Raw genomic sequence first — 19,106 nt, 5'->3', positions numbered from 1 at the left:
ATGAGTTTTTATATTTTTTATGAAGTATTTTTACTCCTCTTTCAGATATTAATCAAATCTCTGTTTGTGTACATTCGTTAGTTAGGCCCATTTGTCGGTTCACGATGGAATTTTCTTCTCGATGCATTTTGATAGGTGAAAATCAAAACATCATCATTGCACTCTCGTGCCATCTAACCGTCGACACCCAGCGTTAGATCGCGAATATAAGATTGTCGAAATTTTCGCTGCAGTCATAGAGGAGATACGAGGATCGATAAATCTGGCCACCCTGCATCAGTCAAAAGAAAATAGTCTGGTTCGTGCGTTGTTGATATTTCAAAATGGTTATTAAAATGTTGAAATAAATAAGTATTTGGATCTTTTCGATTGGGTACGGAGATTAAACATGTCTTCTGTTGACCCGTTATCCAACAAGTGCCGGTGTTGCCTAAAAGAAAATAAAAGCAACAGTTACTCCGTGTTCGCCACTTTGGAGGAATTCGAGAGCAAAATCTGCGACCTGATTGCAAATTGCTGCGGAATCACGGTAGGTTCAATAATTTCAAACAAAAAAAAACATTTGATTGTCGGTATACTTTTAGATCAAAGAAAATGATGATTACCCGAAGTTCATCTGCAGAAAATGTTTTTACGAGCTGGTCAAGGCCACGCGCTTCCGTGTTCGATGCATTCAGTCGGAGAGTGTCTTGCACAAGGAACAATCTCAGCTTTCCAATAGTAGTACAGGTTCGATATCATGTGAACAGGCAATCTCCTCGCTGCCTCAAGATGATATGTTAGCTATGGAACCTGAACTGTTGATTCAAGTAAAAGAGGAACCCATAGATTTTCAGCTGCAGTATGATCCCTTATCTGAGGAAGCACAGCGAAATGAATCGAATGCTCCAAAAGTAGCCGCGACAAACAATGTTCAGCCAGCTGTTCTTTTCGATCCGGCGCAGCTGCTGGTTCCCTGTGAACTGTGTAGCAGAAAATTTGCCACCCGAGCCAACCTTCTCACGCATATGCGTTTTCATCCAAAATTACCCTGCCTTATCTGCGATGAGGAGTTCGAGAGGTTTGTTTTTTTTTACTACTAATGTTATATAGCTTACAACTCAATTACAGCACATATCTCGTATTCTGTGCAAGATTCGCAAGCGGCGATCTAATTTCAACTTTCTGTTTTCAGCCAAGCTAATCTTACGAAGCACCAAGAGGAAAAACATCCTTCAGAAGCAGTCGCCCTGCCAAGCGTTCCATTCAAAAATGAAATACTAACGTACCCATGCGACGTCTGTGGTAAAGTTTTTCCTTCGAAAAAGCAGTTATCTAACCATAAGCCCCGTCATCTTAGCGAATCGTTGAAGAAATGTTCGATATGTGACAAAAAATTTATTATGGAATCTAGATACTTGCGTCATATGAAACAACACGAGCGTGGCAAAGTCGATCAGTGTCAGACGTGTGGTCGAATCTTCCATTGCAGGAAAAAATTTACGCGACATAAATGCAAACGCCCGTTGAATCAATGTTTGATTTGTTTAGAGATTTTTACAGATACTCTTAACCTGACGAGGCATCGGCGTCTGCATGATGCGGAACGTAAATCATATAAATGCGACCAATGCGATCGAACTTTCATCGAGAAAAGAAACCTGACGATTCATCAGCGCTACCACTCCAATGAAGATATACCAACATGTGACATTTGTGGCAAGCGATTCCTACATATTACCCGTCTACAGAAACATATGCCAATACATAACGAACCCGACAACACTCCCGGCAAATGTATTCTTTGCGACAAAGAATTCCTTCGACAGTCTGAGCTCAAGCGACACATTCGATGGCACAATGGAGAATTGCCGCACGAGTGTACCATCTGTGGTAAACTGTACCGAGAACGTCGCCATTTACTAACGCACCAACGAAAGCATACCGGAGAAAAGCCGTTCCAGTGTGACCGCTGTGATAAAGCATTTTGCTCTCGGGACGTCCTAAGACAACACAAAGCGCTTCACGACCGGCCAGTAAAGACGCATCAGTGCACCATTTGCGGCAATACGTTTACTGCCGTTAACTATCTTAGATTTCACATGAAGAAGCATACCAACGATGAGCAAAAAACGACCCAAAGCGCTGAGCAGACAGCGGATCAACTGCTGAACAGCTAAGACGTCTTTGTATAAGTATTTCGAGGTTTTGTCGTATTGAATTATGAGAAATAAACAAATGCAAACATTTATGATATTATATTTTGCATAGAAAACCATCGGCCCTATTCTGCGCGGCGTGTGACGACTAATCTCACCTCTACGTGACTTTTCTCACCCAATTCTGAAGAGTCACTTCGGGTGACGTGAGACACCCATATAACCGCAATGGGGAATCTCACCTCATCCAAGTCGACTCTCAGAATCGGGTGAGAAAAGTCACATAACCCTTAAATGCGCAATGTTGTTTTAAAACAACATTGCGAAAACCATCTCAAAATTATCATAGTAACGTATTAAAACTGTTAGGCAATTTTCAGAAAATTTGAAAAAATTGCTTTGCGCCTTTAAGGGATAAAGTGAGGCGAGTTTAGTCGTCACACGTCGCGCAGAATAGGGCCGCATATCTCGCTAATTTGAGTGCTTAATTTAGTTTGGAATGATTTTCGTTCCTGAAGCCACCCATGTAAGATCAACATTCTTACGTGAAATCAGTAATAGTAATTTGTGTGGAAGTGAACATCCGAAGTGACTAGTGCGTACAGGGGGACCAATGAGTCTAGTTATGTACGGTAGGCAAACTAGGCTCGATGGCAGATTCAAGACATGTTGTTTTGAATTATATACATTTAGAACTACACCAGTGTCGTGACTGGAGCTTTTGCGTCTGCTCTCATCTATTTCCTTCCAAAAACAAGCTAGGTTGTCGTTGCTTCAAGCTGTTCTGAACTCCTACAGTTTTCACGACACCACCCGCGTTACGGCTTGGTAAGTTCAAACTAGTGTCTTAATGGTCACTTCATTAGCACATCGGATGAAAATTGACGGCAGACAGCTTCAACTGGTTATTAGAAGAGAATATTCATGTGGATTAAAAGTATTCACATCGTATCCAAAGAATATGTGGAATCGTTGCACTATATGGGTTAAAGTTCGTGTATAATTTTTGTTTATTAGAGAAAATATTGCAAAAATACGAAGGTGCTTTCGTTTCTCTTAGTCTTAAATATGCTGAAACTAACCATCAAAATCGATACAGCAACTCAAAGTCGTGGGAAACCCTTTTTTTAATCATGTTGTCAGTACCGATACAGTCCTTATTCGCTGAGTGGGCCACAGCCTCTGTCCAGTTAACGAATTTTATTCGCTTGTTGAACCCACTGATAGATTTCAAGAACTCTTCAAATGAGATATCAGTAGTGTAAATGCATCTGTTATTTCTAATTATTGTCAGATTGTCAATGTACGTTTGACACGAGATTTTGACATACAGATGCTTTTTAGTTGGACAATGGTCCAGTTAGCGAAGGTCCAACTAAAAAGCGGTCCTGTCAAAAGGTGGCCAACCAGCGAATTACGGTTATCAGTAGTAAACGAAAATATTGCATTAACACGCAAATCGCAATTTATTGTCGTCAATTTCCAGAGTATCAGCGAGAGAGCCTCGCCTATATAGAATCCGACTCATAGACCTTTCCACGGTTCATGTACGAGCACGGTATTGGCGGAAAGAGATTTCGGATCAAAAAAGGTCAATTCGCTTATCGCACTCAAACGAAAACGTGTTTATTCTGCGAACTTTTGTTTCAAAAAAGAAACCGGAAAAAGTATCTGACATTTAGGTTGCCAACCGTGTTCACGAATTGAGGGATAAGACAGTTAAAAAAATGTACTGAACATAAATTGCTCTCTCGTTACCCCGGCTTAATTTGTTAGATTCAGTCTTCTTCTGAACTGAAACTGTCCTGCAGGTAACCCCTTCGTCATTATGTCCGCTTCTTGTTCCTCCATCGGGACGTACCGTAACTTAATCTGCCCCTGCTGCCCTAAATCGCAGACGAACTGATGTTCAAGACGTGCTTAAGACGGCTTCTAACCTTTGGCTCACGAACAATCTTTATTGTGTTTTGCTACAGTAGCGGTCATTTTGTAACCCTGTTCCTGAATCAACCGCTTAAGCCACATACCTTCGCAAACAGCTGTACACAACGCAACCAGTTCAGCTTCAGTCCTTGAAAACGTATCCCGTTAGTGAGCGTCTTTCTACCACACCAGTTGCCCAGTCAGCATCGCAGTATGCTTCAAGTGCAGGCGCCACACTGTCCGCTTCAAACGTTAGCCCATTGTCCAACGAACCCTTAACATATCGCAACATGCGTTTTAAATGAGTCCAATCCTCATCCAATGCGGCTTTGAAAAAGGCTACAGTAATTTATCGCCGCAAAAATATCAGTTCGAGTGGTAAGCGTAGCACACATCAAGCACCCTACCAGCGTAGCGGCTTGGACGTACGGTTCGATTCTTCACCTTTCTGCAAGCGTAGACGACAGTACGACACACTAGTGGGGGCGGGCGTAGCGTAGTTGGTAAATCGATTGCCTTGTACGCAGCGCACCTGGGTTCGAGTCCCGACCCCGCACATAGGGTTAGAAATTTCTCATAAGAGATAGTTCTAACCCGAAGAGGCGAATGACCTTAAGGTTAAAACCTCTATAATAAATAAAAAAAAAAAAAAAGTACGACACTCCATCAGAAATCTTTTGATTATAGTATCAATCAGAGTGTATGTAAGGAGAGTGAAGACAACTGTCATGATTATCTGTCAGTAATATTCCAAAAGAACAAATGACCTCTCAAAATATATGGATTTGACTCGTTTGGAATGACATTGACAAATAACCATTGTTCCAATTTTGACAGTGTCGTCACTCTTCTTATATCAATGTATTCTATAAAGGTGTGGCAATCCCGAGGCAAAACTTTTGATGGTGTATGTGAAAAAAGCGATATTTTCAAAATGTTCGTGAAAACTCTCTATGTATACATTATCGCACAGGGGAAGTGAAACATGGTGACGTAGAACTAGTTGTTTACACATTTTCCATAGTAGTGAATCGTTGGTAATCATTTCATTTCGATTACATTTTCTGTTTAAATTATCGTAACTCGATGTAAAATGCCGAAGTGTGCTATTAAAACATGTGGAATCACCACATATAAAATTAAAACAACCGGTAAGCGAATTACACTACATGCATTGCCACAAACCAACTCCATTCGCCAGAGGTGGTTGAAATTTTGCGGACTTCCTACAAATACCACCGGCATATACGTTTGCTCGCTACATTTTAGTGCAGCTGATTACGAAAACCGATATTTACAAAACTCGCGAGCTACTCTCTCGAAAGAAGGTAAGCTGTATAATTTCATATTCTTACTAGTATCAAATATGTTCGAAATTTTTTTCCAGCCGTGCCGTTGTTACGTACACCTCTTCCAGAAAATGCATCTGCACGGTCAAAACGAGTCGCTCGGAAAGAACAGTGTGCTTTGGTTGCGGAGCTGTTGGATTACCATGATACGACAAAGAGAAGTCCGGCACTCGTTGGAATTGCTGCAGCGATGGAAAAACGTGTTTCAGAATTGCTCCAAAACCAATTGGGAAACGACGAATCTGCAATCAGTGCACAGAAAGCTAACAACTCAAATGAGCGCGCAGATGAAATCTTCGTTCCTGTGTTGCACAGTACACTACTGAGCAGTGATGATAATACCAGCAAAGTGGAACATTTAGTTTGCATCGATGGCATTTCTGCGACAGAGGCAGATAACGGAAATATAAATATTGCATCAGGTTCCCTCTTTAAACAATCTTACGAAGGGTTTGAAAATGGATTAGAAGCGCTTTGTAATGCCGTGCAGATTATTGAATCTGAAGTACAACATGAACGACTAGACCCAAACACTGCTATTGAGCCCTTTGTACCTGCAGCATCGAACGCAATCAGTCGCACAAATGCCGAGCGGAGGAAATTACCAAAGTGGCGTACGATCGCAGAGTTGCGTTCAGTGGTAAGCGAACATCAACGAGTAATCCGACGGCTGAGATCACAGGTAGAATCCAACTGATTAATTGAATAGCAGTTTCTCTAATATTTACATTTTTAGTTACGGGCTAAAGATACAGTAATCCGGTCTCTACAAAAACAAATAAGTATCCAGGCAATCAAGAGTGAGAAGCAAATACTTGAACTCACTGAAAACGTTGAACTTCTTCGAAAGTCCTGTAAGGATGTCGGAACTGTTTCGGAAAAATTCGTTCAGGATCGTGTGCGCTCTGCTTTTCGTCAGATTTTTACTCCAAATCAAGTCGACTTGATCTTAGGCGTGAAGAAGAAGGTAGTTTGGACTTCAGAGGAGATCGCTATGGCATTCTCTTTGAGGTAAAATGACGTTCTAGAAATTATGAAATGAAATAGTAATACAATGATTTACTACGTTTTTTATTATTTCAGATATCACAGCCAACCTGGTTATGAAATTGTTCGCAAAGATTTCAAAATTCCCTTACCGTGTCTACGAAGCCTTCGTGAATGGGCATCGTGTGTAAATATGCGCCGCGGTGTTCTAACCGATGTTTTAACTTTGCTTGGAATCGCCGGAAAACACATGTCGCAACGTGAGCGAGTAGTTGTTCTAGGATTTGATGAAATGTCAGTGAATGCAACTGTTGAGCATGATAAAAGGAACGACGACATACTCGGGCCGCACAAAGAGTTACAAGTTGTATCCGCTCGTGGACTGTTCGCCAAATGGAAGCAACCTATTTTTGCTGATTTTGATCGACAGATGTCTAAAGTAATTCTGGATGATCTGATTTCTCGATTGTATGCAATTGGGTTCACAGTTGTCGCCAATGTACATGATTGTGGTGGAGGTAATATGGCAATTTGGAAAGAAGTTGGTGTTGATTACACAAAGGAAATAACCGCAATGAAACATCCAGTTACAAATGAAAATGTGTTTTTCTTTCCGGACGCTCCACACATTCTAAAGTTAATCAGAAATTGGCTACTGGATCACGGTTTCTATTATAAGGGTTGGTATCGTGCATAATATTAAAAATATTCGTTTGCAACATTTTAATATATATGTATACTTTTTAGGGAAGCTGATAACCAAGAAGTTTCTTGTATTATTAATTAAGAAAGGTTCTACTCTAAAAATGCCGTTTGATCCACAAGTATGCGAATCAAAGATGATTGAATATAACTCATTGTTCAAACTGACAGTGAAACACGTTTCTGTCACTGGTGCGGAAAGACAAAATGTACGGCTAGCTGCTGAATTATTAAGTCATTCGACGGCAATTAATCTTCGACGACATTTTGGCGAATACGAGGAAGCGATTTTACTGGCGGAAATCATCGAAGATGTTAACTCATGGTTTGATGTAATGAACTCCCACCAAATATATCAATCAGTACCCACGAAAAAATGTTACGGCCAAAATTTAACCATCCAAAATAAAGTTCTGGACAATATGGCCATCATGATGACAAACATAAGAACCTTGAGTAAACACTCGTTACCTGCAGCATCCCATCTTCAGGTACTTTCAAATAAAAAGACTAATTCATACATGGTCATGAGTCATGTTTCGTAACTATTTATTTGTAGATATTCCAAAAGGCTGTATTGGTTTCGATTATATCCATTAAACAACTATTCATCCTTATGCACAAAGCATACGATATTTCATTTTTAATGACTTTCAAATTAAACCAAGATTTCATTGAAAACCTCTTCGCTATATTAAGATTAAACGGTGGGACACACGATCATCCCTCACCTCTTCAAGCATTAGATCGGCTTCGTTTAGTTATACTTGGTAAAAATTTAACCGCTCAGTTGAAAAGGAATCAAAATACGGACAATATATTTGTGGAGGAAGATTATTTGATTACTAAAATGTTCAGACGAAAAAAAATGACTACTGATTCAAGTACCGTGTCCGAAGATATGTTTAGCGATGAAGATGATGTTGAATCTTGGGAGTATACACCGAAAAATCGTTCCCTAGAAGAATTGGATGGCATGCAATATGCTTTTGGATACATGGCTCGTACGATGGTGAAAGAGTTTCCAAATATGGGAGATTATACGCGTTCATTGGAGGATATCGAAGATGGATTTAACAAGGAAAACTACGTTGAAGATTTGTCTTACGGTGGATTAATGCAACCTTCGAGCGATTGGGTGGAAGTTGCTGATCGCATGGACTCTTGTTTCACTTGGATGCATGATACCGGTGAGGGTTTAAACGAGCCAGGCTTCAGGAACCCGAAAAATGTCCGGGAACGCACAATTCGGAAACTACGAAAAGAATTTCCTGATGTGCCTGAGCGTGTCATTAATGAATACACAAAAAAACGGATAAATATACGAATCAGGCATCTACAAAAAACGATTCAGGAACAAAAAATGCATAAATACAAAAATTTAAACCGAAATCGACGCAATGCAGTTGGCGATAGCAATAAAGGTATCGATGAACGTAGTGCAGTGATACGAAAAAAATCTCGAAAGCTGATTCACATTATTAACTAACAATAAAAAAATCTAACGTACACAACTTTTTTATCAAAACCATATAGAAACTCTAGCCGAAATATTCACAAGTCTTATAAAGTTAGAAAAATCGATTTTTAACTAAGGGTTGATTTCTTCACCCTCGCTTAATGTTTAAGCCAGGTTTAAAGGTACTGGTGAACCTGGTTTAAAAGTTAAGCGAGGGTGAAGAAATCGGCCCTAAAACATAATATTATTCAACAATTAGTTGATTATATCCCATATCTATCAGAGAATCAATTAGTTTTATAGTTTCTAAAAAAAATATTTTAAATTGCACTATTTACCGATAAACAAAATAATTTTTTTTTAATTTCGTATTACATCCCTTGGACCAACATTCATTTCTACGTCACACATTTTAACTTGCTGATTATTTACTTATTAGGCTTACGTACACTATCAAAGGGAGACTTGCTCCCCAACTTAGCTTTACCACATTGTTCTTATATGCACTCAGGTATCAATGTGCTTGCCGCTTGAACAGTGCTGCAATCACAGAGGAGATGCATGCATTGATGCAACTGGTCACCCTGGTTCACCCAAAACTTTAAACAAAACAGTCTCGTGTTCATTCATCGTTGATATAGGTTGATAATATTATTTACATCAGACGTGTTTTATAAATATTTTAAATAAAATTTTTAGATTTTTGTACACAAAAATTGAACATGTCTTCTATTGTCCCATTATCGGACCACTGTCGGTGCTGTCTAACAGAAAAAAGTAAGGACTACTCCGTGTTCGCAACTTTAGAAGAATTTGAGAGCAAAATCTGTGATTTGATTGCAAATTGCAGCGGAGTCACGGTAGGTTCAATAATCTTGAAGTCTCAGATAAAAACATGAATTCGTTGGATATGATTCTAGATCACAGAGAAAGATGATTACCCGAAGTTTATCTGTGGGAAATGTTATTGCGAGCTAGTGGAGGCTACGCGTTTTCGAAATCGCTGCATCCAGTCGCAGAGTATCTTGCACGAGAAACAATCATCTACGGTTTCCAGTCAGATTGTAAGTCCGATATCTGATGAACAATCAAGTTATTTACAACCTCAGAATGATGAGCTTGATATGGAAACCGAATGGTTGGTCGAAATAGAAGATGATCAGAAAGATGTACTAGATTTGGAAACAGAATGGGTGAACGAAGTAAAAGAAGAGCCCATTGATTTTCAGCTGGAATTTGATCCCTTAGCTGAGGAAGCACAGCGAAACGAATCGAATGATCCAAAAGTAAAATCAATTAATATCCAGCCGACAGCCCGTTTCAATCTCGCGCGGTTGCTGGTTCCCTGTCTGCTGTGTAGCAAAAAATTTGCCACCCGGGCCAACCTGCTCACTCATATGCGCTTCCATCCGAAAAAGAAATGCCTTATGTGCGATGAGGCGTTTATAAGGTTTGTTTCTTTTCTACTAATTCGAATGTAACTTTAATATCTTAACAAAAAGTTTAAAAAAAGGTGTTGCTTATTAGTTTTGAACTAAAAACAAGAAATGAACAACGTAAGGGTTAGATCCTATATGTTCAACTTAGCATGTAGCTTGAATTCTGTGCAATATCTAATCGGCTGTTCAATCTAAATTTCTGTTTTCAGCTTAGCTGAACTTGCGAGACACCAAAGGGAAAAACATCCCCCAGAAGAAGCTCAGGACGTTAATGTCGTCATGGCAAGCGGTTCAAAAAATGAAATACTAACGTACCCATGCGAAGTCTGTGGTAAAGTGTTTACATCGAAACTGCAGTTATCTAATCACAAGCCACGTCACAAATCGTCGATAAAATGTGAGATATGTGACAAAAAATTTATTTTGGAATCTAATTACTTGAGCCATCTGAAACAACACGAACGCGGTGAAGTTGATCAGTGTCAGTCGTGCGGTAGACTCTTCCATAGCAGGAGAAAATTCACACGACACAAATGCAAACGCGCGTTTAATAAACCGAATCAGTGTTTGGTTTGTTTTGAGGTTTTTGCAGATCCCCTCAACCTGATAAGGCACCGGCGTCAGCATGATCCGGAACGTAAATCGCATAAGTGCGAACAATGCGGTAAAACTTTCATCGAGGAAAGAAATCTGGCGATTCACCAGCGCTACCATTCTGATGAGGATATGCCGACTTGTAAAATTTGTGGTAAACGATTCCTACATATTACTCGTCTACGGAAACATATGCCAATACATAACGAACCCGACAACACTCCCGGAAAATGTACTCTTTGCGACAAAGAATTCCTTCGACAGTCTGAGCTCAAGCGGCACATGCGATGGCACAGTGGAGAATTGCCGCACGAATGCACTACATGTGGTAAACTGTACCGAGAACGCCGGGACTTACTAATGCACGAACGAAAGCATACCGGAGATATGCCATTCAAGTGCGACATCTGTGATAAAACGTATGCCTCTCCCGACGTCTTCAGGCAACACAAAGCGTTCCACAATCGGCCAGTAAAAACGCACCAATGCACAATATGCGACATTACGTTTAGTGCCGCCAACTATCTGAAATTTCACATGAAGAAGCATATTAACGAAGAACAAAAAAAGATTCGTAACGCGGAAGGGACAACGGATCAGCTGCTGAGTAGCTAACGTGTCAGTTACTTGTACGATATTTCTAGATTTGCTTTGCATTGAATTTTGAGAAATACACGGTTGCGTACATGAAATGTTGAAAAATGTTTGAGAATCTTATGTTTTGCATGGTTGTCCTATAGCACTATTTTGAATGCTTAATTAGTTTAATACTGGTTTGGTAGCAAAGGAGTACAAGGTGATAGTCTCAGGAAGTCGATGTATGCTTGAACTAGGTTAAAACAACCACAAATGTCTGATACTATGTTTTTGTCGTGACTAATGACTTTCTTTTCAATATAGGGCCCCTTTTTCAAAATTAACGAAGAGGCGAAGGGCTTCGCCAGGTGATGCGAGATCGAGAGGTACCAAGAAACACAAGAAGGTTCCCGACATAGTGGTACGCGTAGCGAACGAAACAGCCACTAAGGTGGGTAAAACGCCAAAGTCGTCACGGAAGGCAAACAGCATGGATAGGTCCGAAAAGCGAAAGTTCTTCAAGGGACGAAACAAATGTGAAGCACAGGTACGGGAAGGAACTGCGCGTGATGCGGATTAACCCGGTACTCAAGGAGCTGTGCTCAGACGTTAAGAAAATCAGGCGCACCCGCTCCGGAGAGATGATCCTGGAATTGAAAAAGGAGCCGAAGTCACACAGCTCTACTTATGAAAAGCTCACCGAGAAAGCTACGGACAAAATGGCGGAACTGAAAGCCTCCGGAGGCAACCATCCAATGTAAGAACTTATATGAAATATCCTCGGAAGAAAAGCTAAGAGAAACTCTGAAAGGACAGTGCGAACTTGGAAAAGTGCAGATACCGATCCGAATGAGAAAGAGACCTTTCGGCGCGCAAGCTACTTCGGTTAGGCTTCCAGTCGAAGCAGCAAACCACTTAAAACTGAGAAGATCAAAGTTGACTGGTCGGTATGTCCACCGGTATGTCCTTAGCGACCGGAAGTGTGCTTCAAGGTCAAGAGTTCGGCCACCTGGCGAGAATCTGCAGTGGACCTGGTAGGAGCAAATTATGCATAAGGTGCGGGGAAGAAGGCCACAAGGCAAAAAACTGCCGACAGACATGTTACATGGCCTACGATATCCGACCTTCAAACAGGTGACTGCAACGAAATCACAGTGGAGGTAACGCAAATTAACCTCAACCACTACGACACAGCACAACATTTGCTACGGCAATCTGTAGCAGAGCGCAAATGCAGATCATTTCGGAGCCATACCGTATCCTGGCCAGCGATGGAAACTGGATATCAGATAACGATCGGAAGCAATAGACAGTCGGAAGCTCGTGTGACCCAATCAAACGAGCGAAGATGGAAAACAACGAATATCAACAAGAGAGTCTTCGTCTAAATGTTGAGGTGTGAGAGCAATCACATTTACTTCAGTACAGATGAAGAACCAGCAGCCACCGCTTCCACTTCTCGAACGAAGATTCGCTGATCGGGTCATCCCACTGAACGCCAGATTGCCAACTTGCCGCCAAGAAGTTTGGCGATCTGGCGTTCAGTGGGATGACCCGATCAGCGAATTTTCGTTCGAGAAGTGGAAGCGGTGGCTGCAGGTTCTTCCGCGAGTGGAACAGGTCACGGTACCGCGATGCCACCGTATTCGGACTAGTTCCAGTGCAAATTATGAAGTACAGCTGCACACATTTGTCGATGCCAGTGAGAACGGCTTTGCCGCCGCCGTATATCTACGCTTTGTCCAGAACAAGATCGTGGAGTGTGTTCTAGTCTCGGTCGAGACACGGGTGGCACCACTGAAATTCACTTCAATTCCGAGGCTTGAACTCCAAGCAGCTGTTGTAGGTGCAAGATTAGCACGATCGATTCGAGAATCCCTTTCTATTCCAATCTCTTACCGTTTTTTCTGGATTGATTCCTGGGACGTAATGTGCTGGATAAACTCGGATCATCGACGGTACTCCCAGTTTGTAGCGTGTCGAGTTAGCGAGATTCTCTAAATTACTGAAATAAATGAATGGCGCTGGGTGCCCACTAAGCTGAACGTAGCCGATGACGCTACCAAATGGTCAGCCGGATATGACTCTTGACAGTAGATGGTTTAAATGACCAGATTTTCTTTGGCGTCCGGAAGCGGAGTGGCCACAATCGCCAACCAAAAGCGGTTCCACAATCGCAGAGCTTCTCCCCAATTTTCTGTTACACTACACGGTCCCTGAAGCAGTAATAGATGTGAATAAGTTCTCCAGCTGGAAGCGACTCGTCAATATCGTCGGATATGTATACCACCTTCCAGCCAACTGCAACTCCAAGGGAAGCCGATCGTTTCGGGCCCACCAACAACAGAAGAGCTCAAGAAAGCAGAGAGCTACTTTCATCGCCACGCGCAACTGGAAGCGTACCAAGGAAAAGTGACCCTATTGCGTAGGGCACAGGAATTTCTGGAAGAGCCACGCAAGCAAATTCCAAAAAACAGCGAACTGTACCAGCTAACGCCCGTACTCGATCAACGGGGATGAAGGGTAGATTTCGCGACTACGAGTTTGCTACGCTAAAGTCAGAAGGCAATGTCAACGTTGTAAAAATGATAACTCAGTTCCCCGTCCTCCAATCATAGCCGATCTCCCGCCAGCACGGCTCGCGGCATTCTCACGTCCATTCACGTCGGTTGGGATAGACTACTTCGAGCCAATGGAGGTCGTCATAGGTAGTAGAGTGGAAAAACGATGGGGAATGCTCGCCACCTGTTTAACCATTCGTGCGATACACATTGAGCTGGTACACTCACTTAGCACGGACTCATGCATCATGGCTCTGCGCAACTTTATCGCCCATCGCGGTTCGCCCAGGATGATATACAGCGACCGTGGGACAAACTTTGTCGGCGCAAGTCGAAAACTACGGAATGCCGAGTCCGCTATCGACCAACAGGCGATAATGGCAGAGTTCGTCAGCTCCGAAACTAAATGGTTGTTCAACCCTCCAGCTTCGCCGCACATGGGCGGCAGTTGGGAACGCCTGATCCGCACTGTTAAAAAGAATCTGGCTGCCATCAGCCTGACGAAGAAACCGACCGATGAAGTACTCCGGAGCCTTCTGACTGAGATTGAGAACGTAGTGAACTCTCGGCCATTGACCCACGTTCCGATCGATGATGAATCTCCTGCTCTCCCCACGATGATCACCCGAAGGATGAAGTGGTTCATCCATACGAAACCCGTATGTGTAGGAGACGTCGTTGTCATCGTCGATCCGATATTTCCGAGAAACTGTTGGCCGAAGGGAAAGATCATTGAGACCTGCAATTCCAGAGACGGTCAGCCACTGTACGGACGGCGAATGGCGTGTACGAACAGCCTGTAGCCAAGGTTGCTGTCCTGGATGTTCAGCGCGACGTGAAGTAAGCCAACCACAGGATGGCGTACAGGGGGGCAGTGTTATCGGACCCAACTGGTCCGCGCGCACCTCATCAGCTACATGCCTTGGTCTGCACTCTGAATGCATCGAACCGTAGGAACAAGCCCACTGGGGTCATGGCAGGTATAGACACCCGTCAAGTGTCACTTCGGCAGGTATAGACTGTATAGCAGCTGTCATGTGTGATCCCGGTGAGTAGACAACTAGAATCAGGCAGAAGAACGTGTGAAAATTTATTGTACAAGTGAGTGAATTTATAAATTGAATTATTGAAATACTTTATTGGGTTTATTAAGCCTAAAATTACCGCTTTAAAATCTAACTTACATCTACTTACAAGCCTAGAAGATGAGATTCTATATGCTAAATACTTGAACTGAGAGTTAAAACTAACTTAAATTACTTATGCTATCCTAACCTAAAAGCCTATGTAATAGCGACGCCAGTACAGTACAAACCGATACAGGAATCAACTTCCTCAGCAGGAGACAGCCAATTGAACTATAAACTGAATTGCCAAATCAATTAGAAAGCGATCGCAAGACTAAGTGAAGGTCTAAACGTAAGTGATATCTCTTTAACTAAACCTAAATTTTCTGTACTGAACTGTACCTAACCTAAAAATATTTTCATTGTAACCGCGTTGCCCCAACAGGTTTATTATAATCTTCCTATCACCCCGAAAACCTACGCTGGTTGTTTTTTAATGTTGGAGATTATACGTTCGGAAACAACCCTTTAATGCACGTTGACTAAAATTGTCAACAACGGCATTAGCAAGATCCTTATCGACTGTCTTGGGTTTTTACTCGCATGATATGGTTAGTTTCTCATCCACTGGGCTTACTATTTTGATTAATTTTTTTATTTGCGATGGGTATAGAATGGAAAAAATCAATTTTAGAACGCCCGACCGTAGCTCGTTCATGATTGGTTCCAGCTAATGTCATGAACCGAGCCATAAATTTTTAACAGAAAGAATCCTGATTTTGGTCAGTTTCTACTAGTCAACCTTTTCAGATGGCAGAAGACTACATTACAACATCGGGAGAGAAGGTGATTATTGGGATTCGGCCGGCTCCATGAACTTACTGTAATGATTAGTTTGGGCAGCTCCGTGCTATTAATCATTAACATTTTTTTAGGAAAACAAATTAGCCCTTATCAGCACTATCAATTCATCAACCAAGAATTATTATAACTATTATATTTATTACCGACATTCGTTCTGGCTACACCACACATACGATCGCTATGTCTGGACGCGATAATGGAGGAAAAATGAAGGGAAAACAAAAACCCCGATCGTATTGTATCGTTCTCTATCTCGCCGCCGAAATTTTGAAACTGCCAGGAAACGCAGCCCGTAGAAACAAAAATAAATAGGATTAAACCACGTTAGCTGCAGCCGGCCTTTCGATATGCCGAAGAGCTAAGTAAATTGCTCCCCGTTGCAGTGAATCCGAAAATAAGTATTGTTTGCATTTTTCATATAGTTTATAAAGGGCGATTTAAAGGCGCATATGGAGGCAAAAATGACAGCGGCAAATCGCCCAACGGTTGCATTTGAGATATCCCCCTAACTGCCCTGTATTTGCCGGCAAATCAAGAAACAATCAGCGGTTCTGAGTTGGCAAATAGTTCCCCGTTAGCCAGCAACTTGCTTTTTTGACTGGGTGTAATTGGTACTGTCAAATGACATTTAAATTCCCCTACACAGAAAATACAAAAATAAAATTTATTTAATATAAAAGCGATCCTTGTGATATTAAAAATTTACCAAGTTGTTTTGCATTCTAATAATCAGAAAATTCTGTTATGCTGCATGGTTGAAATGGGCTCTTCCGAGACGCTAATGCTAGATCATTGTCGCTGCTGTTTGATAAAAAATAACAGCAATGTTTACTGTGTGTTCGGAGTTCTGGCCGAGTTCGAGAGCAAAATTTGTGAACTGATAGCAAACTGCACAGGAGTCACGGTAGGTTCAAAATTTGTTTAACTCCAAAATATCGCTGAACCTTGACGTCACAGATTACAGAGGATGACCCGTTTCCAAAAAATATTTGTGCAAACTGCTTCACTGAGTTGGTCAAGTCAACGCGGTACCGAATTCGTTGCACCCGAACACAGGACATTTTGCGCAATAAGCAAATAGGCTCCTCGACCAACATCCTTTCGGCAGATAAAATACCAAAAACACTCCCAGGCCCGGTTGAAGAAATTATTTTCGAACAGGTTTTGGAGACGCTGGGTGAACCAACTAAGGTTGAGTTGCGAACTTTCCCCTTACCAGTTGAAACATCATCAGGCAATAGGAAAAAAGTAAAAAGGAAGTCGAAATCCGCTGCTGCTATTGATCCGAAGCAGATGCCATTCGCCTGCCAAGAGTGCGGCAGAGGGTTTTCGTCGCGGGCCGCCGTCTCTTCACACATGCGAGTGCACCCGAAAGTAACCTGCGATATATGCTGGGCAGAGTTCCAAGGGTTGGTATTGTCTTGAACGTTATTTGTAACAGATTTACTAGCAATCATTCAAAATAATGTAACAAAACGTTGATATTTGATTGATGTTTTTAACCCTTTTGGCCTTATTCTGCTTTATCGTGCGAATTTGATTAGTACCGCAATATCGAACAGGAATCAGTCTAGGTCAAACCACAATCGTTTAAACAATCATTTCAATGTAGTGCATGTTTGGCATACTTTTCAATCCGGACTTCAATGAATTCACATTATTGATTTTTTTTATTTAAGTGATGCTCAACTTGCCACCCACCGAGCGCTACACCCGCAAGCCCAAGAAGTGAAAAGCTCAAACGAAGTAACCGATGGTGACGGAGGTCCACCACCCGAGCGGAAGCATCTATGTAAAATATGCGGGGAAGGTTTCACGTCATTTGAACTACTAACTGACCACAAACGCATCCATACGAAAGAAGCGCTGAAGAAATGTGAGTTTTGTGGTAAAAAGTTTATCACATTACATCGATTCCTACTGCACATGAGTACTCACGCTGACGGCAAAGTCGAGCAATGTAAGGGATGTGGCAAAACTTTCCACTCCAAAGGAAAGCTTTCTCGTCACCAGTGCAGACGACCTAGTAAACTGCCTAATCAGTGTTTGACCTGCATGGAAGTATTCCCAGACGAAATTGGATTGAGACGACACCGAAGTATACACGTCGTAGAACGAGCCTTTAAATGTGAGTACTGCGGTAAGGCGTTCATCAAAAATAGCACTCTCAAGTTCCACATGCGCTATCACACCGGGGAAAAGGTGTACCCATGCGAAATTTGTGGCAAACGATTCCTGCATATGCATCGGCTTCAAATGCACATTCAAGCGCATAACGATCCTAATAACACAGTCTTCAAGTGTAGTATTTGTGGCAGAGAATTCTCGAGACAAACGGAACTCAATCGACACACACGATGGCACAATGGTGAATTGCCCCACGAGTGCACTGCATGTGGTAAATTTTTCCGAGAACATCGTCAGTTGTTAAAGCACGAACGCACTCACACCGGAGAAAAACCGTACCAGTGCGACATCTGCAATAAAGCGTTCCACCGTTCAAACATCCTCATCCAGCACAGAGCCCGTCACGCCAAACCAGTTCAAACGTACGAGTGTGGAATCTGTGGCAATGTGTTCGCTAGGGCTAACTATCTGGCCTTTCACATGGTAAAACATAAAGGAAAGCCTGAAGGTACCACCAACGACGTTGGTGATACCGGCGGTAACCAACCAGTCGATAAGAACCAACCTACTGGTGGAAAGGATGTTCATTAGTTTTAGGTTTGGATTTGAGAAATAACACAGTAATAAATTTTAATACACATACATTACATTTTTACTGACCTGGGGGAAAACTTCTTGGGAAACATGAGTATAAGCTGGCATGCGCAGCGCTACTCAGTGCCGTTAACTATAAGCTGCAAACCTTTTCGTGTTTGTTAATACTTTTGTCCGGGCAGTTTGTTGTAGAATTTAATTTCCTCGGCTAACCGCAAAGAATAAAAAAGCACCAACAACTCTCGCTGTGGAGGACAAGCCGAACTAGTGTTGCCCTCCTACAAGCTAGCATGAAATGAAAAGAAGCAGGATAGAAGCAGCACCTGGGAAGTACACTGCGGTGTCTTCTGAGACTTTGCAAAGAGTGAAGAATCCAGTTTTCTGTTGCACAGCCGCTCCAACAAAGGAGTCTCCGGGTCAAACCCGGAAGAGTGGCAACCCTAAGTTGAACGTTAAATTAGTTGAATGCGTTTTTTAGCAACTGTTTTTTATGATACAAGACGTGATTGTCAAATGGGTAGTTCCCAGTAAAGTTCAGCCTGAATTCTGCCTGGTTCTAGTTAGTATTTCGACGCCAGACTAAAAGAACTAGAATAGGATGTGTCACTGGAACCGGAATGAACTAGAACCAGCCAGCATTCCGGCTGAACTTTACTGGGTTCCATCAGCCTTATGCCGATTTCGTTTTTGGATGCGAGCCGCTCTAAGTTCGCTCGAGACTATTAT

General features: G+C 42.0%; 2 protein-coding genes across 4 annotated transcripts; both read left to right on the top strand.

Annotated features, from left to right (window-relative positions):
- Nucleotides 1–280: 280 nt before the first annotated feature.
- LOC131686843 (uncharacterized) lies at nt 281–18,428 on the top strand. The gene is made up of 16 exons (XM_058970836.1): nt 281–529; nt 585–1,060; nt 1,175–2,154; nt 5,449–5,860; nt 5,971–6,092; nt 6,364–6,421; nt 6,494–6,938; nt 9,479–9,622; nt 9,668–10,008; nt 10,207–10,394; nt 10,590–11,198; nt 12,591–12,869; nt 13,786–14,514; nt 16,325–16,563; nt 16,617–17,068; nt 17,339–18,428. The coding sequence occupies exons 1-16, from the start codon at nt 389–391 to the stop codon at nt 18,375–18,377; spliced, it is 6,654 nt and encodes a 2,217-aa protein (XP_058826819.1). The 5' UTR covers nt 281–388; the 3' UTR covers nt 18,378–18,428.
- LOC131689600 (zinc finger protein OZF-like) lies at nt 9,171–12,567 on the top strand. 3 transcript variants are annotated; one of them, XR_009305426.1, is made up of 5 exons: nt 9,171–9,199; nt 9,258–9,418; nt 9,479–10,008; nt 10,207–11,424; nt 11,492–12,567. XR_009305426.1 is itself a non-coding variant. In XM_058974808.1 (4 exons), exons 1-3 carry the CDS (start codon nt 9,281–9,283, stop codon nt 11,204–11,206), a joined length of 1,668 nt encoding a protein of 555 aa, XP_058830791.1. In that variant the 5' UTR covers nt 9,179–9,280; the 3' UTR covers nt 11,207–11,209; nt 11,492–12,567. The 3 variants fall into 3 exon arrangements, 1 of the variants encoding a protein (XP_058830791.1); XR_009305425.1 differs by having other exon boundaries at nt 9,179–9,418; XM_058974808.1 differs by having other exon boundaries at nt 9,179–9,418; nt 10,207–11,209.
- Nucleotides 18,429–19,106: the final 678 nt, after the last annotated feature.

Source organism: Topomyia yanbarensis, chromosome 3 (genome assembly GCF_030247195.1).
Source record: "Topomyia yanbarensis strain Yona2022 chromosome 3, ASM3024719v1, whole genome shotgun sequence".
In the NCBI taxonomy this organism is placed as follows: domain Eukaryota; kingdom Metazoa; phylum Arthropoda; class Insecta; order Diptera; family Culicidae; genus Topomyia; species Topomyia yanbarensis.
This window is presented reverse-complemented; position numbering and strand designations above follow the sequence as displayed.